General features: G+C 49.4%; 6 protein-coding genes across 6 annotated transcripts; 5 read left to right on the top strand and 1 right to left on the bottom strand.

Annotated features, from left to right (window-relative positions):
* Positions 1 to 1,156: 1,156 nt before the first annotated feature.
* Positions 1,157 to 2,790, bottom strand: EJ05DRAFT_499665 (uncharacterized protein; the record flags this gene model as incomplete). The annotated part of the gene is made up of 2 exons (XM_033746881.1): positions 1,157 to 2,226; positions 2,286 to 2,790. 2 exons carry the CDS (start codon positions 2,788 to 2,790, stop codon positions 1,157 to 1,159), a joined length of 1,575 nt encoding a protein of 524 aa, XP_033601702.1.
* A 501-nt stretch (positions 2,791 to 3,291) lies between these two features.
* Positions 3,292 to 9,494, top strand: EJ05DRAFT_475474 (ARM repeat-containing protein). The gene is made up of 5 exons (XM_033743807.1): positions 3,292 to 3,699; positions 3,787 to 3,830; positions 3,878 to 8,672; positions 8,723 to 8,928; positions 8,976 to 9,494. Exons 1-5 carry the CDS (start codon positions 3,529 to 3,531, stop codon positions 9,397 to 9,399), a joined length of 5,640 nt encoding a protein of 1,879 aa, XP_033601703.1. The 5' UTR covers positions 3,292 to 3,528; the 3' UTR covers positions 9,400 to 9,494.
* A 248-nt stretch (positions 9,495 to 9,742) lies between these two features.
* Positions 9,743 to 11,906, top strand: EJ05DRAFT_437718 (asparagine synthase; the record flags this gene model as incomplete). Its single annotated transcript, XM_033741801.1, has 3 exons — positions 9,743 to 10,477; positions 10,527 to 10,710; positions 10,816 to 11,906. The coding sequence occupies 3 exons, from the start codon at positions 9,743 to 9,745 to the stop codon at positions 11,904 to 11,906; spliced, it is 2,010 nt and encodes a 669-aa protein (XP_033601704.1).
* A 399-nt stretch (positions 11,907 to 12,305) lies between these two features.
* Positions 12,306 to 14,839, top strand: EJ05DRAFT_499669 (barren; the record flags this gene model as incomplete). The annotated part of the gene is made up of 4 exons (XM_033746882.1): positions 12,306 to 12,364; positions 12,414 to 12,672; positions 12,726 to 14,525; positions 14,573 to 14,839. 4 exons carry the CDS (start codon positions 12,306 to 12,308, stop codon positions 14,837 to 14,839), a joined length of 2,385 nt encoding a protein of 794 aa, XP_033601705.1.
* A 902-nt stretch (positions 14,840 to 15,741) lies between these two features.
* Positions 15,742 to 16,914, top strand: EJ05DRAFT_339237 (uncharacterized protein). Its single transcript, XM_033740906.1, has 5 exons — positions 15,742 to 15,915; positions 15,966 to 15,982; positions 16,130 to 16,238; positions 16,299 to 16,371; positions 16,718 to 16,914. Exons 1-5 carry the CDS (start codon positions 15,821 to 15,823, stop codon positions 16,721 to 16,723), a joined length of 300 nt encoding a protein of 99 aa, XP_033601706.1. The 5' UTR covers positions 15,742 to 15,820; the 3' UTR covers positions 16,724 to 16,914.
* A 1-nt stretch (position 16,915) lies between these two features.
* On the top strand, positions 16,916 to 23,512 carry EJ05DRAFT_339209 (uncharacterized protein). The gene is made up of 11 exons (XM_033740905.1): positions 16,916 to 17,029; positions 17,093 to 17,273; positions 17,332 to 18,936; positions 18,989 to 20,074; positions 20,121 to 20,229; positions 20,284 to 20,421; positions 20,474 to 20,840; positions 20,890 to 21,267; positions 21,318 to 21,576; positions 21,628 to 21,834; positions 21,887 to 23,512. Exons 1-11 carry the CDS (start codon positions 17,022 to 17,024, stop codon positions 23,351 to 23,353), a joined length of 5,805 nt encoding a protein of 1,934 aa, XP_033601707.1. The 5' UTR covers positions 16,916 to 17,021; the 3' UTR covers positions 23,354 to 23,512.
* Positions 23,513 to 23,575: the final 63 nt, after the last annotated feature.

A 23,575-nucleotide genomic window follows, 5' to 3' on the forward strand; every position in this document is an offset into this window, starting at 1 on the left:
TGATCTTGCTAAGAGAGTAGTAAATCAGTATCCATGAATTAGAGAGATAGAGTGCACATACAGCTAGTTAATCCCCTTCCTCGAGTACATATATATAGTCTATGTAACATCTACGTACATATACGTGTAAGTATAGGACGGGTTTATCTACTATAATAGTATATATAGAGAGCAGGACTTCTAGTATGTAGGTATATATATAGAGAGCAGGACTTGAAGTATGTAGATATATATATAGTCTAAGAACTACTATCACGGACATAGCCATGCTTACCTAGGATTAGTTACATAGTAATAAGTGTCTAATATACCTATGTATAATGTATATGGCGTCTAGTACTTATTAGAATTCGTCGTCATAGTAGTAGTAGTAGTAGTAGTAGTAGTAGTAGTAGTAGTAGTAGTAGTAGTAGTAGTAGTAGTGGTAGTGGGAGTAGTATATACTTCTACCGCCGGTATCGATGAAGTCATATATACGTACATACACAAACAGTCCTATCAATAAGATCTTATTATACCCTTATTATACCTGTGATATCGAAATACTACTACGACTACGACTATGAGCAGAGTATAGCATACGATAGTATCTCTCGGTTAAGGGACGCGTTATGTATATAGCATGTGTAATATGTATATATGACGGTCAAATGGGTGAGGCTAGGGACATTCATGGTATTCATAGCATTACATGGTCAGCTTGCGAGTATGGATAATGCGAAAAGGGAGAGGTTAGAATCAACGGGTATATACTTGCATTCTGAGCGGCGAGTGGCTTCTTCGGGTCCAATCCCATGGAGACATCCTTAGGACATAGGGTGGAGGATCTCGTTTTGATTATGAATGCAATGTAGTGACTTCGAAGAGAGAAATCTCATGGCTGACTTATGGGTATCAGCAGAAAGGGCCACTACGAAAGAGGTCTGTCTAGACATAAGATGCAGGGCACAGAAAAAACTGATTAATGCACATAGTAGTTCGCATTCTCAAAATTGTGTGTAAGCCGAGATCTATATGGGTATTGAGGCGAAGTAGCAGCAGCAGTACATGATGTCGCGCGCTCTTGACCTATATCTGTGCGTCTGTATGGAAACGCCTGAATCCCACTCTCGAGTATAAAAGCACACTCACGTTACTCATCGTGGCGCGGGCTGTCTCACGAATCCAACAGTTCGACCATTACAGTGCCATTCTTGAGCCCGGCATCGCCGATTGTGGTGTCTAGTGCCTCAATGAGGTTCTTGCCATTGGCGATGAGCTCGAATTCAACCCCTTCTTTGCCCTGCAGCGGAGATGCTTTGAGCCACTCGTAGATTCGCTGTACTGGCTCGGCTAGGGCGAATCGGTGGATCGTGCGGCCTTCTGGGTGGCGGAATTGAATCCTGGTCGAGTTGGGTGTATTGTCTGGAATGTCATGTGGTTTGTCTGATGGTATCTTGGAAAATGCTGAGGGCTCGGGAGCAGGAGGCTCTGCCTCTGCCCTCTCTTTGCCTTTGCTAGACGCATCAGGCTGCTTCGTTAGTTCATCAGGATCCTCATCGCGAGGTCCTGCACCGCTGCTTGCACCCAAGCTGTTCTGCAGGGCCATCTCCAGCATCTCTTCCTCTGTCATCCTTCCGACATCAACAGGTTTCTTCTCGGGTTTCCTGGTCGCGACTGGGTTCCGAACGTGAGATTTCAGGCTATATCGATCTAGAAACTCGTGAAGCTGCATCAGGAACTCCGGAGCTTTCGGTATCGGAGACCCCGACCATACCTTCACCTGTTCGCCGGTGCGAGGGTCGACGATTGCGATGTGCGGGTACGCGTCGTTGCTGTCGCGATTTGGGAAATAGTATTGTATGTACTGCTGTCCCTGTGGATCCTCCTTCAGGTATTGCATGAACAGGAAGTTCTCCTTGATTGTGTCTTTGATTTGAGCATCTTTCCAGATGTCGCGGTTTAGCACTTGACAGTCGAAGATGGCCGAGTCTTGTACGTTCACAATGATCCATTTCTCTTCTGACTTACCCTGATCTCTGGCTTGATCCCAGGGTAGTCGGCAAATGAGCTCGAAGGGTGGTCGATACATTTCAGCTAGTAAATTGGACTTGCTGGATGCTTCAGACGCGCCGCCTGTTGCTCTCGACAAGTGACGACGTCGAGTGCCGTTTGAGGCGCTGCCTTCTTCTTCGTCCCATACTGATGATGGCACAGTTCTCTGGTTGAAAATGCCTGCTCGACTGTCTACTTAGATGTTAGCATACATCATATACATCAACGCTCACGCCAGCTTGTAGGCTTACGTTGGGCAAGTTGCCTTTGGCGAGCCAGCATCTGCTCCGCTACTGCAGCGTTGAGATCGTCCGGATCGTCCCAGCGCCCCGGCCCTCCTACCAGGGTCTCCGTTGTCCGGGCCATTGGTGCTCTCACCTCTTCCGGGTCGCCGCCAGCACCAGCGCTGCCATACATTTCTTCTTGCAGGCGACGTGCCATGGCTTCGTCATCTTCTACATTCGCAGGTGGGCGGCTGGCAGCGCTGGTGCCAGCATCAAAGTCCATATCATCGTCTGAATCTATCGTTATGATATCCTCGTCATTGTGATTCGAAGGACGGGTTCCCGCGGACTGAGCAGGAAGAGTGGCGGAACTTTGGGCTTGGTTAGAGCCACCCAGATCGAGATCGTTTGAGCCCTCAAAGAATAAGGCGATCGCTTGTTCTAGGTTGTTATCGGTGATCTGAAGGTACTGAGCGGCTCTGTCGGGATCTGCCGACGTGATGGCAGTGAAGTTTGCTATGTTCTCATCCATCTCGGACTGCTCGACACGGCCTGTTCTGGGGAGGGCTGGAGTGGAAGACGGATGAGACTCTGTAGTCGCAGGTGAGACGAGGTTGGGATCGCGTTCACGACTGCCTGGTCGCGTATTGGTCGCTGGATGGTGTCTGTTGTTCTGTGATCTTGCGGTGGGACAGTGTGGTGTATGGTCATCGAACCAAGTTGCGCAGACCCAAACTCTGGTGTAAAGAAGAGCGTGCGGTGGGACTGGTACTGCGGAGACGGGATGATTCTATGTCGATATGAGTGAAGTATCGGTAAGAAGCAGAGTGAGTATGGAAGACGAATGTGGAACAAAACACATTGTCCCAAGTGAGTGCAGGTAAATGCTCAGTACATTCGTGGTGGTATTGGCAAGCACGTTTTGGGGGGTAGGCGGGCGCCGTGGGTAGCTAACGTCATCCCGCGGGGCCTAGTCGAAGCCTGACCTGTCGCTGCCCAGGCTGGCGGCGAAAGCTTAGACACATGCAAAGGTTGTGGCGCGATTGATTTATAACAACATCAACATCAACCATTCACTGCTAGAAGCTTGCGACAGCGTTGTCTGCCTATCATATCCATATTTTCTAGCGGCAACACTCACTGAGATCCCGCCGCGTACCTCTTGTCTACTGCCTACGGTCGCTTCCACCTCAGCATGCCAGCCCACGGGACATAGATAACTCAGTTTGCTTCTACTTTTGAAGCTCAAGATCGCATCCAAACTCCTGCCATGGCACCTCAGGTGCAGTCTACCGAAGCCAGGGAATTGTCCCTGGTGGGCAAAGTAGAGATGAAGATAGCTTTAGCAGACACTGACCCTAAGCTGGAACAACTCTTGGGTACCTACTTAGCTCCGCTTCTCATGAAACTTGGATCAGAGAGTTGGCCAGTTCGGAACAAGGTGAGCCCAAACTCTTTTGACTTGGGTCGGCAACATGCAACCGCCTTACGTTCAGGGCATTGCTGATTGCGTCATGTTTCTCTTTAGGTCATTGCTGTTTGTCAACATATCAACACTCGCATACAATCACAGTACGGCCGACACGCAATAATCAAGCTGTTGGCTAACACGTCTACAGGGGGATAAAACTGCCTGTGTCTGCTTTGTTGCAACAGTACAAAGACACATCGACATCCCTGATTCGGCATTTTGACATATTGTACATTCAGCAAAGCATTGACAAACTCGGCATCAGTGAGCGCCTAGAGCTTCTCCCCTTACTGCTTGGCGGGATATCTTCAGATGCCACCAAGAACGCCCAACACGGTGCACAGTTGTTTCACCTTGCCCTTCAACTTCTACATCACTTCAAGTTGCCGCCTAGAGGTACTAAGGAGGATGAAGAACTACGGGCCCAGTTGAAGATCGCGGATGAGGACGCTAAGTTCCTCTCCACATATTTTGGCAAATTAGTCCTGTTCACACCCACGCGCTCTACGTCAGGGGTTCCTGGAGGTGTCCGAACGCCCGGCCTAACAGCTGAGGATCATCGGTTTCTGAGCGTCAACGGGAATGCAGAAGCTTGGGATCCTACCGCAAAGGAGGGAATAAACCTGGTCGAGACAAAGGTAGTTGTCATGAAGTTCTTATCGAGTGGTATCTTCACAAACACAGAACGTTTCTTCCCTGCTCTATTCGCCACCGCAGATACAAATTCCAGAATAGCAGCTCTTGGGGAGGATATTATCAAACACTCACAATCAGAAACCAACCTCGATGACCAGCAAATTGTGGAGCATCTATTCGATTTATATTTCGGAGGTACGCCGCCCTCAGGCGCATATCCGGTACGCATACCACTACGCATCAAGATATTAGGACTTCTCGCAAAATCAACGAAGAGCTTAGAGTACACGAAACAAATAACGAGACTCGTCGAAGCCGGCTTCATTAGCAATGAAGGCGAAGACGGCACTGCTGCTCGAGCAGGTTTGGAAGCAAAGAAGTTTCAAGATGCCATCTTCTCATATATTACCTTCGCAGCTAGGAACGGCAAGCAAAAACACTTAACGGCTATAGCGCCAGAGTTACTTAACCACCTCAAAGCTTTTGTCGAAGATCAAGGATGGCCTTTGAACACGAGCGGTGACACTCGCTTACGTGGGCTTGCGTATGTCGCTATCGGTCTGCTAGGAAAGACAGTCCCAGAAGTAGTTGCGAATGACCCCCAGTCTTCGTTACTCAAGTGGTTATTCCAGTCACTGAAAGAGGACGATTCAGGTAGTGAGGTCTTATTCAGTATCCAGGAAGCCCTTTCCAGTCTCATGGCGTCTTATCCTCGAGGGTTCGCAGATAAGAATGCTGAGCTTAGTTTTAAAAAGCTTCTGCTCCGATATATGGCGAGTGAGGGCCGAGTCGGCAGTGAGAATGCTCGTCCAGGTCCCCGTAGAAACGTGCAATACGTCGCCACCCGGTTCGCGAACCGCTGTTTGCCTTACGAAGACGTCATTGCACGATGGGTCGATATACTGGCCATAAGCACCGAAGGCACTGACTTTAGAGAATTGGTCGAAGAGGGGAAGCGGGGTCTGGATCCATACTGGCATGTCAGACTTGAGGGGTCTCTAAGGTCTGCAACAGAAGTCGCACCTGAAGTTTCCAATGTGCCTAATCCTGATTTCGCTGGTCTGGTTGAGTTTCTCTTCCGAGGCTCTATCGATGAGGAAGGGATGGTTGTGGGAGCTGAGAACTGGCTCCAGGGGCTTGTAACGAATTCCAATCCTGTTGAAGCGATACGAATATTTCGACGGAAATTTCCTGCCACTCTTTGGCCTGCAGTACATTTCAGCAGATTGGTCATGATACGTACCGCTCTCGAAACGAGCGGGCTCAAGCCAGACATTTCTGACGACTGGGAGAGGAAATTAGATGCCCTCGTTTCTACAGATCAAGGTTGTCGTGACGCTGTCATGAAGTATATCAAGACCAATACACAGTTAGGTGGCCGAGTTTCTCAATCAGTAGCAACCTTGCTCCGCGGCGCATTTGATCTTGTCATTACAGAGAGTGCTACTTCCGGTATCGGAGCTGCTGAATCATTCATTGAACTGTATTCCTTAACACCAGGAGACGTGTCGCACTCAACCCAATTGACCTCTGACTTCCCGTCATTAGAAGAAGCGGTCTTTTCGAACGATATACCAACGAGGAACTTTGGAGCTCATGCGTTCGGACTAATTGCCTCGCATCCTGGATGCGATGGCAATGTGGTTGAGCAATGTCTACAGCGATTTCTCCAAAAAGCAGAGCCTTGGAAGAACGCGATTGGAGCTGAGCTCAACAAGGCGTCTGGGAGTATTCTTGCTCTTGCTTACTACTTCAGTAGACTTAGCTGGCGAGAACCTAGGCTCGCCACAGCTGAGGCCTTGTTCCAGAGGTACTCTCAAACACTTTTCTCTATGCTTGAATCGTCGCGAGACAATGTTGTCCTGAACGCCGTATCTATATCCGTAGGTCAATTAGGTCTGTTCTCAGCAATCAGCCTTGATGATATCAACATGCATGTAACTTTCTCCACCGTGGTTGATAAGATCGGTGAGATTGCGCGCAAGGGAAGCACAAAGGCCATTATTGCGCTTGGTTATATCTCAATCATCACTGACGAGGAAGATATGGAGACCGAGGACGCACCTCTACGTCTGGTGGAGAAGAAGCTCCGCGACTTGTCAGACTTGCGCGATGCTGAAGTGCATTTCTCTGTCGGAGAAGCACTCAGTGTCCTGGCAGGTGGATGGGGATCTTCGGCCCTCATCAGTCAGTTCGATATCCAGGCAGTATCTTCTGATGACAAAGGCATGCCCTCTCCGCACAATCCCACAAGAAGTAGCACTATAACTCGGATTATGAAGGAGCTTATCGTTGACAGTCGTGCATCAAAGCCGTCTCTGCGGAAAGCAGCAACGATCTGGCTTCTCTGTATGATTCAGTATTGCGGACATCTCAAACCCATACAAGAACACTTACGGCAATGCCAAGTAGCCTTCAAGCGCTGCTTGTCAGATCGCGACGATGTTATACAAGAAGCGGCCTCGAGGGGTCTTGGGCTCGTGTATGAGAAAGGAGGACAAGATCTTAAAGACGACTTGGTTGCCGATTTGATTGGCATGTTCTCAGATAATAAAGCACAACTTGCAGGAAACGTCTCCGAAGATACGCAGCTTTTTGAACCTGGGGCTCTGCCGACTGGCGATGGCTCCGTTACGACTTACAAAGACATCCTCAGTCTCGCTTCCGAAGTGGGAGATTCTAGTCTGGTATATCGCTTCATGTCTCTCGCCTCGAACAACTCGATTTGGTCGACTAGAGCGGCTTTTGGTCGCTTTGGCTTGGGAAACGTTTTTTCTGACTCGAGTACGGACGGGTACCTCTCGAAGAATCCCAAGCTCTTTCCCAAGCTATTCCGCTATCGATTCGATCCAAACACCAACGTCCAGCGGTCCATGAAGGACATTTGGGATGCGCTCGTAAAAGATTCTTCTGCCACTATCAACACTCACTTCGATGCCATCATGGACGATCTTTTGAAGAATATACTAACTAAGGAGTGGAGAACACGCGAAGCCTGTTGTGCTGCGATTAGCGATCTGCTTCAAGGCAGAGACTTTGCAATTTATGAAGATTATCTCTCACAAATATGGAGCATGTGCTTCAAGGTACTCGATGACATCAAGGAGTCGGTACGAAATGCGGCTGGATCACTCGCTCGAGTACTGACCGGAATATTGGTTCGTAGTCTGGAAGCAGGGGGTGCTTCTTCCAAGCGAGCACAAGCGATGCTGGAACAGGTCCTTCCCTTCCTCCTCTCGTCGTCTGGCCTAGAATCATCAGCCAAAGATGTCCAGGGCTTGTCGCTGAAGACACTGATGGATATCATCAAGAAATCAGACGGACCTACATTACGACCATTCATCCCAGAACTGGTCGAAAAATTCATCGCTCTGCTAAGCTCTCTGGAACCAGAATTCGTCAACTACTTGCGCCTCAACGCCTCAAAATATAAGGTCACTGAGCAAAAAATTGACGATGCTCGTCTCTCGAGTGTGCGCGGAAGCCCTCTGATGGAAGCTATCGAACGTTGTCTTGATTTACTGGATGAGGCCTCCATGGAGAAGACCATGTTCAGTCTTCAAAACGCGATTCGTTCGTCACTAGATCTACCCTCCAAGGTCGGTGCCAGTAAGATCCTTGTATCACTGAGCACCAGACACAACTTTCTTTTCCGCCCGTACGCAGATCAGTATCTCCAATTCATCGAGCGCTTCATTCGAGATCGTAATGACACAGTGTCCGCTTCATTTGCTATGGCTGCTGGATATGTTGCTCGGGTTGCTTCGGACAAGTCCATAGCTCGCGCCATTGACTTTGGGAAGACGATGTACTTTGACTCTGAGGAGGACCGGCATCGATTGCTCTCCGGAGATTTGGTTTCGGCAATCTTGAAGCATGCACCCGATAGAGCAAACAAATTCACAACGGACATCCTCCCTTTCGTCTTCTTCGGTAAACAGGATAGCAACGAGCAAGTCAAAAACTTGTTCAAGGAAATCTGGGAGGAGAATGCTGGTGGGTCAAGAGCTGTGGTTCTGTATCTGAGCGAGATCGTCAGCCTCTCAGCCCAGTTTTTGGACTCGCCTAGATGGGTCCTTAAGCATACATCCTCCAGGACTATCGCCGAAGCCAGTAACGCCCTGGCCAGTCAGCCAGATGATATCACAACCGCGAATGCGGGAAAGGTATGGCCGGCGCTGGATCAAGCCGTTGGTGGCAAGACCTGGGATGGAAAAGAGGTTGTTCTAGATGCCTTTGCTAGGTTTGTGGAGAAATCATCGAACTTCTGGCGTGGGAAAGATGATGTCGGCACACAGATCACGAAGGTGAGATGGAGAATGTCGTCCTGTGAGTCACAGCTAACAGTGTATTCAAGATCATACTACGAGAAGCCAGGAGGAACAACAAAGTCTACCAACAAGCTGCACTACCCTCTCTCGGCAAAGTCGCAGTAGCTCGAACGGATATCGACATGAGTGCGGACGTGTTCAACATCATCGACTCTCTCGTTGAAGAATACACAGCAGCCGATGAGGATGCAATGGATGTTGATGGCGCGAAGAACATGTCCAGTTCTCAGATGTATGTGGAATGCCTTGAACACAATCCATTTTCTAATCCGAATATAGCCGCGAGAACATGCTTATCGGTTGCATCAAATGTGCACTTGCCTGTATCAACCCGCAAAAGTCACAGGAACTCCCGAGGGTCTTGCTGCACGCACTCGAGCTTATGCTCAAGGCCACAAAATCACAATCTCGCAACGTTCGACTAGCAAGTTTCGAATCAGTCAAGTTCAACTTTGAACGCTTCGAGAAGGAGAAGAGATCATTTGCGGCATCAGATCTCAGGCCTGTGAAGTCACAATTGTCCGATCTACTCCTTAGCCCCCAAATCAGTGACTTGCCTGAAGCCATGCGATCTGAGCGAGCCAAAGCTGTTGTGAACGTAGCGAATCTGTCGGGTGAGCTTATAGATAAAGCTGCTTTGGATCGGGCCGTGGGCGAGGAGAAGTCATTGATGTTGAAAAAGGAGCTGGAGAAGGCGGTTTGAAAGACGATAGAACATTAAATCATTAAATATTCAATCAATCCGTACATTGTACAATGAATATCCTCCATACTTCACACTCCCGGAGAGGGGTGTGGTAAGCGCTAAGTTAAGAACTGCATTCATCGCTACTCGAAAGTCAAGGGCCAAATTTAGCTCGCAAAGAGAAGTCATTCTCATCCAATAGTTTAGCGATGTCATGCAGCTGTACGGCACAGATATATGCATTCAGTTTGTACGCACTACATCCAGTACACGCCTAAGACTATATATGTATGCGAAAGACTTCCATAACTGACTCGGGCCGCTGCTGATTCATTACCGGAATGTTTCACCTCCCGAGACGATGTGTGGGATAAGCTGTGCAGTCACTTTGAAGTCAGCTACTCGCAATGGTCGAGCTGCAGTCTACGCTCAAGATCACCTTGCAACTGAGCGCACATACCTCAGTGACAGACTAAACGAGAGTCTGGAGAAGATCAAACATCGCGGGCCGGATGCTCGCGGCCAATGGATAAGCGATGACTGTCGAGTAGCTCTCGGCCACAATCGACTGTCCATCATCGACCTCAGTCCTGAAGCGGAGCAGCCATTCCATGATCCCGAGGAATGCATTCATGTTGTCGTGAATGGTGAGCTATACGGCCATGACGCCATCCGCGAGGATTTGATTCGCGGCGGGCATTCCTTCAAAAGCCAGTGCGACTCGGAGATTGTCGTAGCATTGTACAAAGAGCATGGTCTCTCGCTCTTGTCTCGACTGCGAGGCGAGTTTGCGTTTAGTCTGTATGATTCGAGGACGAAGTTGTTCATGGCAGCAAATGACCGATATGGCATAAAGCCCCTCTATTACACGGTCCAGCACGGGCGGCTCTTGGTGGCTTCTGAGATGAAAGCTTTTCTGCCATTCGACTGGACTCCTGAATGGGATGTGCAAGCTCTATGGGACAACGCCTGGATCTCGGACAAGAGGACGATTTTCCGGGATGTGTATCGGCTCCGTCCAGGTCACTATCTGTCGTGTACTGGGTTCAGCGCCCTGGAACAACAGAAGTATTGGGATATCGAGTATAGAGACAAGGTGAGAGAACACTAGCTGGTATGGCTGCTTTGGTGCTCACATGATGTAGCGCGAGTTGGAGACTCGCACTGAGCAGGAGATGATTGAGGGTGTCCGTGAACGTCTCCTTGAAGCGATACGAGTACGTCTGCGCGCCGATGTCCCAGTCGGGATATTCTTGAGCGGTGGGCTTGACTCGTCTGTCATTGCGGGCATGGTCAAGCATCTGATGGAGACAGAAGGGGCAGAGCTCGGTAGTGCGGCATAAAGGATGAATGTATTCAGTATCAAGTTCATGGACAAGGACTTTGACGAAGAGCGTACGTTACTATAGAACAATGCTAACCCCCTACTAACAGTCTTAGCTATTGCTCAACGCACTGCAGAGTGGCTGGACGTCCAGAAATATGTCGTCGAAATCGACGAAGAAACGATTGCTGCCAACTTCGCGGACACGTTCTGGCACGTCGAAACAGCCAGTGCCGATCTGGGCGCCATTGGAAAGTTTGCTCTCTCAAAACTACCTCAAGCACACGGTATCAAAGTGATCTTGACTGGGGAGGGCTCCGACGAGCAATTTGCTGGTTATTTCGATCTCCAGCCAGATTTCGTCCGCGAGCCTGACCTCTCCTGGCCCTCTCCTTCTAATACACTCCCAGAGTCTGTCCGCAAGACCCTGCACGATACCTTTGAAAATGATCAGACTAATACAGATGGTTCGCAAATGATATCCAACCGAGTCCATGATCCACCAGAGGCCTCTTTTGCCAAGCGCCAGATCAACAATTGCGACTATGTACGTATTGTCAGCTATAGTGGCATCCGTAATGCAGCAGCGTCCTGGGTCAAACAAGAGTGCGGTACCAATGAACTACGTGCTGTGGCCGTACACCACGCTATCGATGGTACTGCACGCGATAAGATAATGCGCAAATGGCACCCACTGCATTCCTCGCTGTACATCTGGACCAAGATAATGCTTGCAAACATCCATCTCGTGCAGCTCGGCGATAGAATGGAAATGGCACATAGCATCGAGGGGCGTCAGCCATTTCTAGACCACCATTTGACTGAATATGTCAACAATCTTCCGCCGTCCATGAAAATCCGCTACGACCCGGAGACCGGGGCGTTCAACGAGAAGTGGGTTCTAAAAGAGGCTGCTAAGCCGTTTATCCCAGATGAGATATATAAGCGTACGAAGCACCCTTTTACTGCCCCTATTAGGTTTAAAGTTGATGGGCCAGTGCATGAGATGATGAGGAGTCTGTTGACCCAGGACGCCGTAGAGCAGCTGGGCTTCATTGACTGGAAAATCTGTGAGGATCTCCTCCATGCGGGTTTCATAGAAGGCAATGCGATGAAGATGAGAGGCGCATTCTGCATTGGGATGCTGGTCGTCATTGGACAAAGATTCGGAGTGAGGAAAGCCGAACCAGAATTCTTTTAAAATTAGATGGGTTGATTTGAAGACGGCTGTTTAGCTTCACTGCTGGTCAATGGCATGTTCTCTAGTGTTTTGATAGCTGCTTGGGATTGGTTGGGTAGTAGAAGGTTGAGTGTAGATGCCTCAATATCGTGTTGACGCGTGCTTGTGTCAAATTGAAAGTCTGAAAGCTCAAAGAGGAACGTGCATGGGTGAATTGCCCACGTGGGGTCGTGACTGTGCTATGCCCCACGTGGCCTAGTGCCTAGCGCCACTTAGCGCCCCGTTCGTGCGTTAGGTAAACACAAACAAACGCGACGGCAAGCCCGACGAGAGACTGCAGCGACATGAGAATAAGGGCCTCAGTTAAGGCTTCTTTAACATCGACAACGGCATCCTGACCTGATCGTGAGAGTTGCAGAGATGCCGCGCTCGCGCCAATCGCGCCAGTCACTCTATGGGGGCTCAGGCACACCTATGAAGTAAGTGTTGTTTGCCGCACTGCAATGCGATCTGCTCACCTTCAGTCAGGATTCCTCTCAACGACGACCGACAGGAGAAAGCGAACCGTCTGAAATCACGACAGGCCCAACATGCGGACCAGATCAATCAGATCAAGGCTGCGGCCACGCCTGTTCGCAACAAGCGATTATCACTCGTAGCGGGTGGAAGCCCACACACCCCGATCGGACGAGACGACGATGACAGAACTCCTAAAGGCATGACGCCTCTTCGAAAAGTACCGATTTTGGCAGACTTCGAAGCATGGATGAAAATGGCCACAGACAACGTTCGTGGGCGCGATTGTGAGAGATCAAGAATGAGTAGGCTAACCAGGACCAGAAAATCAATGCCGCTAACTCCTGGAGCTTTGCGCTAATCGACTATTTCCATGACATGAGATTGCTGAAGGAGGGGGATGGGGTCAATTTTCAGAAAGCAAGTTGCACACTGGACGGCTGTGTCAAAATCTATACGAATCGCGTGGATAGCGTCGCAACTGAAACCGGAAAGCTGCTCAGTGGTCTAGCGGATAGCCGGGATAAAGGCCGGAAGGGCGATGACGATGGCGAAGATGGAGAAGACGGCGAGGAAGAGGAGGGCGAAGATGGCACAAAGCGAAAGAAAAAGAAGACGCAACGATCCTCTGAAGCCACCCTCGTATCATCTTTTGCACAACTACAATTGAAGAAGATGGAGCTGGAATTTTCAGTGGATCCACTCTTCAAAAAGGTCTCTGCAGATTTCGACGAAGGCGGCGCGAAAGGTCTACTGCTCAACCATCTTGCAATCGACAAAAAAGGGCGAATCGTCTTTGACAGCAGTGACGACGCACAAGATGCAACCGCCCAAGACACCAGATCTAGTATCGTCGAGTCGAACGAAGAAACAGTAGAGGAGACTTCTGCGCAAAACGAGAATCTCGATACCGACATTAGTGCTCTAGGTGCGAAATATTTTCCGGATTTGTCGGAGCTGGACGATAAGGACGTCTGCCCTTCGCTCAAAAACGTGGACTTTGGAGACCCTAATGGTTCGTTGGATCTCCCTTTTCTCAAAGCCCCAGAAGACTGGCGGCAAGACGCACATAAGGAGGATGAAGGTGAAGGCGACCGGTCAGGAGTTTTCATTGATGGAGAGAACGCTCTTGGTTTCGACGACGACGATGATGATGGTGGGCTTGGGGGCTTTGACCTACCTGCGGATGTTGGTTTTGGCGAGGGTGGAGAAGCCTGGGCCAAAGAAGCTGCCCTCGAGAAACAAATGCGAGTTCATGCTGTAACGATGATGCACGGAGAAGACGATGGCGATGCCCAGATGGGTGGAACTGAGGAAAATGCTCAGTATGCCATTTCAATGGCCAGAGCTGAGGACCATGAGAATGTTTTGAACTATTTCGATCAAGCTTTGCAAAAAAATTGGGCGGGACCTGAACTTTGGAAGATTAAACGAATAAAGGATATGACAAAGGCTACTACAACACCGGCGCCCAAGAGAAAAGAGAAAGAGCCGTTTGAGATCGATTTCCTCGCTCCTATGAGCCAATCACTAGCTGATGCTCTGTACACAAAACCGTCAACTAATGCAGCTATCTCTTTACCCAAAGCACAGTGGAAGTCGAAGACTAGGAATCTGCTTCCAGATGACAAGCATTTCAACTCGCGGCAACTGCTACAGCTGTTTCTCAAACCCAAAGCTCGCATGGGACCACGCAGAACTGGCTACGGCGGGCACACTTCTGGCCCAAGTAACGACGTGGTCCCGGAAGGCGAAGTTGGCGAAGAGTACTGGGCTCGCAATGAAGATGCGATCCCATCAACAGAGGGTGAGAATCCTCAAGGTGATTATGACGCAAACTTCTTTCAAGATGATGGCCTTGGCTTGCCCGGTGCAGGCATTGACGAGGATGACGATGAGTTCGTTGATGCCCCGGAAACTTTTGCGCCTCCAATCGAGGGTGGAGATGTTGCAATACCTTTAGATGCGGCATTTCCTGGGTCACAAAGCGGAGCATTCGGAGAAAATCTTATTGCACAGAGCAGACGGTCCCGACCTGAATATGTGCAATACGCCCGAGTAGCCAAAAAGGTAGACGTACGGAGGTTGAAGGAGAACCTTTGGAGAGGGATTGGCTATGAAGAGGTAAGCCAGCTTCTGATCACTGGATGACCATTGCTAATATCCTCCAGGTCACTGTCCCACCGACTCCTTCGAAGCAAATCGCTAAACCTATCCACAAGTCCGAGGATGGCTCTTTCAAATTCACGGAACTTATCAACAACTTGCAAGACGTCTATCCTAAGCAGCAGATGGACGACATCTCCACATCATTCTGTTTCATATGCGTGCTTCATTTGGCTAATGAAAAAGGGCTTGAAATCACAAATGAGACCAACTTCACGGACTTGACCATACGGCGGGATCCGTCAATGGAACTAACGGTGGGCGACGACTGATGTTTTGGATCTAAAATGCGTCATGTATTATGCATAGGAGGCGTTGGGTAATGACGGTGGCCGGAGCATACGAGCACAATCACGATTGGCGTTGCTTACTATTCTTGTTCATACGCAAGCGATTGTCAGCTTCAATGACATGTTGAAGTCGTGATTTGCTTCCAATCGCTTTGTGAGCGACTGAGACAGTCGTCAGCGAAAACAGACTTCATGAGGCTGTAGTGTGCGGCTTACGCTCAGTGGTGGACTCACGGACGATACACTTCCGCCTCTCATACTATCGTTCTACGAGTGAACCCGAGAGTCTGACCTTGATCCATTCATTCACTAGTGTTCCTTTATCACGAAGCTCATATACGATGGTCTGATGTGCTGACCTTTCTTACGCAGGGGCGATTTTCATCCCTGTCAGATCCCATGTCATAACAGCCAAACATCCGATGGATCCCGCTACAAGGGTCAAGTAATGTGCTCAGGCTATTCTGAGCCAAGACTTTTCATCAGTTCGACACTGGTATCTTTGGCCTATATCGGTCCTTCAACAAATTTGATCTCCCAGTTGATGCTACACTTGTTTTGAGATTGAAACTATTGTGCTCTAGGTGCCAGCTTAAGAGGAGAATGACATTCCGCTATGTCTCGCACGTTTAAGGAGATAGTTGATGCCAGGGTCAATGTGCACGGATCCAATCGAATTGGCAGAACCGGCCGAAGAAAGCACCATAGAACGCCTTCGCTTACACCTTGCCTAGCTCTCGGAACCGCATGCTTGGTAAAGATTCCAGGGGTACGTAGTGAGGTCGGCCAGCTGCACGAAATTTGACAGCCCTCGCATCTGCACAGCATATCTCGACCATTCATATTCTACAGGGATAGATAAAACGCTGGTGCATTTGGATAACTGATTTAGACCACCCATAACTGCGAGACGAACGCTGTGCCGCGCATCCCCCATAGGGACGTTGACACAGAGCCACCCAGATGCTGCATCAGCGAAGATTAGATACCATTGAGAACGCAACTTCCCTGCCCTCCAAGACCGCCTCAGAGACAAAGTGGCTGCATATCACCGCCCCGTCAGCTTCTCTGATCCTATGCCAATACAACGGATTGCTGACACCAATAGGTCATCATTTGAGGAAGGTAGGCCTCACTGAACTTCTACAGTTGGTGGAAAATAATCATCAGGGGATTGCAAACTGCCGTATATAACATCAACTCAGTCCTAAGAGAAGAGCCTCACCATCACAGCTTCTATCCGCTAGCATTCCACTGAGCCGTAGCATCCAGATCAGTCATGTATCTCGCAACACTCGCCACCGTTACCTTCAGTGCGATCGCACTCGCCCTTCCCTCCACCCCGGTGCTCACGCAACGAGCATGCAAATCCTACGAAACAATCTCGGACCCAGGCTTCTACGCCGCGGCCTCCATCTCCTCCGCAGACTTCCCGGACGACCCAGACTACTTCGAGAATCAGATCCTCGAGTGGCAGCCCAACCCCAGCGCCGGCAAGAAGTGTACACTCTTCGGCAACTTTGAGCGCGGTTTCGCCATCCGAGCTACAGGCGACATCAAATTGGACGTGTATAGGCGGAGTAGCAGTACCTCGAAGTCGTATATTGGCTCGTTGGCTGCGCTGCCTGTGGGTCCCGATGGCACGTTGGAGGACATCGTAAGCTCGCCAATTGCGAGCTTTCCTTGTGCGTCGGATATCGTGCTGGAGTTTCAGCTTGCGATTAGTGAGCCCGGGACATATGCGAACATTGCGTTTTCGAACGATGCGGAGAATGGGTTTTTTATTTTGGCTTGTTAGCTAGGTTAGGGGCTTGGGTATGGGATTCAGGGTTTTGGGATGGTATAGACGTCTGTGTTCAGCAGTAGCGAATGATTATAGACTCGTGATGGTACGCGCCCTGATTGTTATGAAGCATTTGTAAGGATATAATATGTCAATACGGAGTAAATTATATCTAGATGGAATATAGAACAATAAGGTATAATCTTGACTAGGGCCTTCACATGCGCTGAGTAGTAGCTTCCGAGGAGGAGGATTGCTCCGGAAGCCGCCAGGCATCAACTAAGGCACCCATCACTGACTAGAAGACAACAATGTTTCGTCACTCCCATTTAGTTCCAAGGATCCAGGATCTACGTTCGACAGTCCGCGACAGCATACGCAATGCAAAGGTATGAGAACATATCTCAAGTGAGACCCTTACATGCCCGCTAATGTGTGCTCCCCAACGACAGAAGCGTCAGGCGCAATGCGCTTGAGAAGCTGGCGGCATTATCCACGAAACCGTCACCCCGAGGTTATGTCGACCTCACGAATCTCTGCAAACGATGCCCTTCCGCGGATACGAAAGTCAATGGAAATGCAAATGCAAATGGCAATCTGAACGGCTCTGTGGGAACGGCCAGGGTTCCGATGGTGAGCTTCCTGTATGGGCATTCATGCCTAACAATGAATGCTAATATGACCATGGCAGAAAACCGCGGAGCTCGAAGTTATAATTGCCTTATGTAAAGCCGCACCGCTTGTGAAGTCTCTGGACTCAGCCGAGCAGCTGGCTCATCAGCTTGGGCCATACTTGTCAGAATCATCCTCCCAAACCATCCCAAGCTCGCCAGCTCTGCGCGACATTGAACCCTCACCGTGGGAGTCGCTCACCCTCCACCTCACAAGCGCGCTACTTTCGCTGGGAATAAATCATGAAAGCCTCAGACCGCGGATGGAGGAATGTGTGCGCCTTTATGTTGGTCAATGGGCTCAGACTGCTAGTTCTCTCTCTGGCGGGCCACTCGATCGAGATGTTGCTTCCGAAGATGCCTCAAGTACGGAGCTGGAAACTATAATGACACTAAACCTATCTATCTTAGGGTTCCTTGACGCGGCGGCCAAGTATACAAGGTTTTGGTCTGCGCAGGAACGATTACAGCTTGTTTCTGACATCAGAAAAGCCCTTACAGAGAAATTCATGGTTGCAACTGAAGCAGCGCAGTCAGTTGTGCGGACTTCTCGATCCCAACAAAAGCATCTGCGAGAATGGAAGAGGATTTCGAAGCACTATATCGCCAATGGCCGCCCGCTCGGGTCTATGCTCCTGCATCAAGGCTTTATGAACTTGGTTGTTTCTTCGTCAGCATTGGTCGTCTGCCCAACAGATCCGGAATTCTCAGTCCCGGTGCTTGACTATCTGCAGCAGTATCCTCAAGGTCATCCGAGTGAGCTAGATCCTGCCGAGAATGCGCTTCTTGAAGACCTTGCCAGTATTGCCATCGAAGAGATGGAGTTTGTGAACAGCGCTTCGGATTATCTACAGCAGGTCGGCTCTCCTTACCAACGGCAGATCGCATCCAAAGTAAAGGCAGACATTTTCAAGACTTTCGTTTGCTGCATGGTATACAATGAAGAAATTTCAGACCCAGATACGCTCCTTGCCTGGCTAGAGGCTACACTTTCTGATCCAGTTCAGCTTGTTGATCATTCTTTGGCAGCAACGGCACTGAAATGCTTACCCATCATCGCCCAGGCATCTCCAGCGACTGCGGCCAATCTAAGTCGAATTCTGCCTCGCTTGATTGTGCAAGGTGGGCTAGACCTGCCTACCGCATACGTTGCCGCCGATAGCCTAAGTAGAATTCTCAAAAGACTTCCCGAGGATGCAGTCATAACAACTTTGTACAGCCTTGGGAATGTCCTCAGTGGAACGTCTTTGCCAGATCGCAATGGTGCTGTTTCGCCACCGCAGAGCAGTCAACTTAAAGTGACCAATACAGGCGATAACACCGGCAGCACAATCTCTCTGTTAGCACAGGATACTGAGGAGCCATCGCTCGTTTATGCTATCGTCATTCAAACTGTCATTGGAATCGCCAAGAGCAGCAATGACGAGAAAATCATCGCTTTGGCTCTATCTATGCTTGTGCAAAAGATAGGCAAGGTGACACCTGCAGTAGATGCTCGAATTCTGAGCGAAAGCTCCGTGCTCGGAGCCTATACCGGCGCCAACGAACTCAAGAGCATCTTGAAGCTGTACTCGAAGATCGCCCATGACGCTCTCATCAACAATGATGATGTTATTTTACACGCTGTAAGAACATGCACGATCTTCAGGAATACTTTACCACTAACAACAACTCCAGGTCATGAGTGCCCGCATTAAATTGGCTCGTGAGATCACAATCAAGTCTCCATTGTTCGAAATCCTCATTCGAAGCTTCCTTGATTCGATAATCAGTCAGGGTGACGCCCCTGGAAAGGATACAAAGCACCATGGCAACACAGAATTCGCGGCTCAAGAGATCGCTCAGCTCCTGGAGCCGCTCGCGACCCTGGTTGCTGTCAACGCGGACGGACAGGATCACGAGCTCGATGAAGAGATTCTCACATTGCAGCGTGACGCATGGTTCAACGTGGCAGTCCATGGTTTCCATCCAACAAGCAATCTTGTCAAAAAATACGAGAAGGAACTTCGAACCTTGGCACAGTACAGTAAGCCACTCATTTCAGAAGAGCGAGCAGACCAACTCGAAAGTGACATCGAGTTGAATACAATTCTACGTCGGGGCAAGAGCTCAGAGCATACCGATGAGCAGAAGAAAAGCCTCATCAGGCTGCTACCGCAGCAAGAGAGTGCCATAAGATCGCTCAGTTACTCCGAGGTTGTTTTCGTCAATGCCGTCTATCTGTTGGAAGATCTTCGTGCTAGCTGTGGTAATTGCACAGCCATACTAACTTACTTTTTGGACCCGAAGCTCCGAAAGGATCAAATTGGTGAATGTATGGTCGCCTTATCGAAGAGAGTGGTCAACACATACCTTTCACAGACGTTGAAGGGAGAATTCCACGCATTCTCAACGCCATACCTGGCCTATCAACTTGCTCAGCTCTTTGCTGGGTGCTGCCATCGTATCGCCAAAGTTCGATCAGTGGCTACTGCATGTGCAGATATCATCATCAATGCTGTACCATCCACGCTTTGTCAGAAAAGTGCTCTGTTCGCACTTTTAGAAATACTGTCCATGATGTGGAGTTCGTGTCTCGAGGCCGACACAGACGAATACGAGTGGAGGTCGACTTTCTCCTCACCCTATGGCGATGTGAAAGTCGAACTCGGTGATGATTACTCGACCCGGAATAGCACACTCGCTGAGTTCCGAAAGCACGCAAGGACTTGGGTTTTGAAAGTGATTGACATAGCGCCTCTCGATATCAAAGGACTGCTTCAGGTAAAAACACTCAAATCATGTATTATGGCTTCGACTGACCAAGTAGACGTATCTTTCCGAATATGATGACGATGGTGCCTATGGACACGTCTCTCTAGGACGCTCATTCGCTTTAGAGATGGGTTCTGTTGTTCCCACTACTGATCAGCGACTGGGTAAGGACAAGCCTCCCTGGAATATTTTTATGCATTATCCTTATTACAGATTAGGTGCTATTGAATCTCACGACCTTGACATTAATCAAGCTTCGGACTTCGTTGCCCAGTACACTACGAGGCAGGAGTACCGGTTTGTAGATGGTTTGGTCGATCAGTACGAAGAAGAGTGGCTGAGGGAAGACAAGAAAGGTAAGCGCGCCAACCTGCATACGGGACCGAACCATGGCTGACCGATCCAAAGGCTTCCATCGTATCGATAAGCGTCCTACAGTGGATCGCAGTATCGATGATGCTACAAAACTCCTCATTGATCTCGAGGTGCGGACTACTAAGAATCGGCATGTTCCCATTGCGGAGCTACGTGATATCCTGCGTAGAGCAGCAGCCCTACTGTGTCGAGTACAAACAGACCAATGTGCGATTGTACAGCATCTTGTTGGTATTCCTTTCGCTGTATTCACGAAGCAGTCGATCAAGCTTGGAATCTCTCTGTGGACAAGTGTCATCAAAGAGAATCCCAGAATGGAGTCACGTATGCTCGCGACCATTGCAGAAAACTGGGAAAGCACGATTCGAAAGAAACGTGGCATCTTCAACGATAAGTTTACGTAGGTCGTACGATCACCACCGTCAAGATGTTTGCTAACTTGGGTGTAGACAACCAGACCCTTTCTTCGTGAAGCATGACTTCGCGCCAACTGATAAGCCTGCCCTCTTGCGTCGGCAGCAACAGGCTACCAATCTTATTGCGCCACACTTCCGGCTTATTCAATTCCTTTCAAGCCACTTCGCTGCAAGTAGGCTATGCAGTCCGTATATCGAGAGAATATATACACGCTTGATACGCGTCAGTGTAGACGCTGTTGGACATGGACAGACATCAAGCCATCCCTTAGCGCGAGAAGTGCATCTGCATATTGTCCTGCTTGCTCTAAGGATTCTGCAGTACAACACTAGTGTGCATGATAAGCAGAGATGGAGACTGAAGGATAAGATTCTGGGCGCTGCTCTGGCTTGGTTTGCAAGTCCTTTGAAGTTGGTATCATCATTTGAAGCATCTACCGTAGTTGCTAACACATCCACAGATGGTCCTACGGCGGTAATCGCTTGCAGATGAAAGCCGAAACCCACATACTGGGAGATATCCAAGCAGAGCTGAAGAAGAGTCCTGCAGATGTAGGCTTCAAAGTCACGACCTCCACTAGATCATTGGAAGATAAACAGAGCCTCCTACTTCAGCTACTCTCGGCCGAGCAGACAAGACTAATGGTGTGGCTGTTTCCGCTGAATTACAAGGAAAGACATCATTTCACGGACGGTAATCACCACAAGTTACCTATAGAGGTTTGTTGAGGTCGCTTGCCTATGAGATTTCGAGGTTGCTGACGACATCAGGGTGATCTTTCGAAAATGGTGAAGGTTGCGTGGGCAGAAAATCCGGCGCTTGCCGTTCACCTTGCATCGCGATTCCAAGTTCCAGGTATACATCAACAAGTCAGGTGGCAGATTCTCAATTTCCCAGAGAAAGTACTCGAGGAGCCCGAAGCACTTGAAATACTGCTAGGCTCCTCACTGCCTAACGACGTGATTTTCCAATTGAAGGTAAGATCTATAGTAATCGTATACCATCTGTGCTTATGGTTGACTTTCATAGTACCTGTTGTATTGGAAGCCCATAAATCCAATAACAGCAGTCACATACTTCATGCCGGCTTACGGCAACCATGCCTTTATAATTCAGTATGCCATGAGGACGCTGGAAAGCCATCCGGTCGACGTCACATTCTTCTATGTGCCACAAATTGTGCAAACGCTTCGATACGATGCACTAGGCTATGTCGAAAGATACATTGTCGAAGCTGGTCAATTCTCTCAGCTCTTCGCGCATCAGATCATCTGGAACATGAAGGCCAACTCGTTCAAAGACGAAGATTCTGAGATCCCAGACCCTGTCAAACCCACTTTAGACAAAGTCATGGATCGACTCGTGTCCAGCTTCACCAAAGAGGATCGAGGATTTTACGAGCGCGAGTTCGCCTTCTTCAGCGAGGTCACGAGCATCTCCGGCAAGCTTCGACCGTATATCAAGAGGTCCAAGCCTGAGAAGAAAGAAAAAATCGAAGAAGAGCTCCGCAAAATTCAAGTCGATGTCGGCGTGTATCTGCCGTGCAACCCAGAGGGTGTTGTGATTGGTATTGATCGAAAGTCTGGTAAGCCTCTGCAGTCTCACGCCAAGGCACCTTACATGGCTACATTTCGTATGCGCAAGGATATCGTCAAAGATAACGATGACGATGATGTGACGGGCCAAGACTCGGGAAGCCAATCTGTGGAAATGTGGAAGTCAGCCATCTTCAAGGTTGGAGACGATTGCCGACAGGATCTGCTCGCGTTGCAAATGATCTCCGCATTCAGGAGTATTTTTAACAGTGTTGGTCTCGATGCATGGGTATATCCATATCGTGTCACGGCCACAGCACCAGGCTGCGGTGTCATTGATGTGCTTCCCAATTCCATCTCTCGTGACATGCTTGGTCGCGAAGCTGTCAACGGATTGCATGACTACTTTTTGGCCAAGTATGGAGGCGAAGAGTCACCGCGCTACCAAGAAGCGCGGAACAACTTTGTCAAGAGCCACGCCGCCTACAGTGTCATTTCGTATCTGCTGCAGTTCAAGGATCGGCACAACGGTAACTTAATGATCATGGACGCAGGCCAAATCGCACACATCGACTTCGGGTTCTGCTTCGATATTGCACCGGGTGGTATCAAGTTTGAACGAGCTCCGTTCAAGCTGACGACGGAAATGATTGCAGTCCTGGGCGGTAACAATCCCCCGAACCAATCGTACAGATGGTTCGAAGAGCTTTGTATCAAAGCGTTCCTTGCGTGTCGTCCGCACGCCGAACATCTGATCCATCTCGTCATCTGTATGCTGGACAGCGACCTCCCCTGCTTTAAGCCCGAAACTATTAAGCATCTTCGGGAGAGGTTTGTGCTGGAGAAGAGTGAGATGGAGGCCGCAGGGTTCATGAGGGACCTGATTCGAAAGAGTGCCGGAAGTTACACAACGAAGCAGTACGACCACTTCCAGCTTCTAACGAACGGCATCCCGTACTAGGAGGGGATCACACGTCAACACAACATATGTCACCTGTAGGTTTCCAGGCTGCAGCCAATGCTTAGCCAAACATGCGTACGTAGCTGTTCTTAGGCATCGTTAATACATTCCAATCAATCCAATACCTACATCTTGGTCCAGCTCTCACGCGATGCCACCTTCTCCTTGCTTTGTCGTCATCCGGCAACCGTCGGGCTCTGGATGGATGTAACTGATTGGACT

The sequence above is a fragment of the Pseudovirgaria hyperparasitica genome, assembly GCF_010093815.1.
Source record: "Pseudovirgaria hyperparasitica strain CBS 121739 unplaced genomic scaffold EJ05scaffold_6, whole genome shotgun sequence".
NCBI classification, from domain to species: Eukaryota; Fungi; Ascomycota; class Dothideomycetes; order Acrospermales; family Acrospermaceae; genus Pseudovirgaria; species Pseudovirgaria hyperparasitica.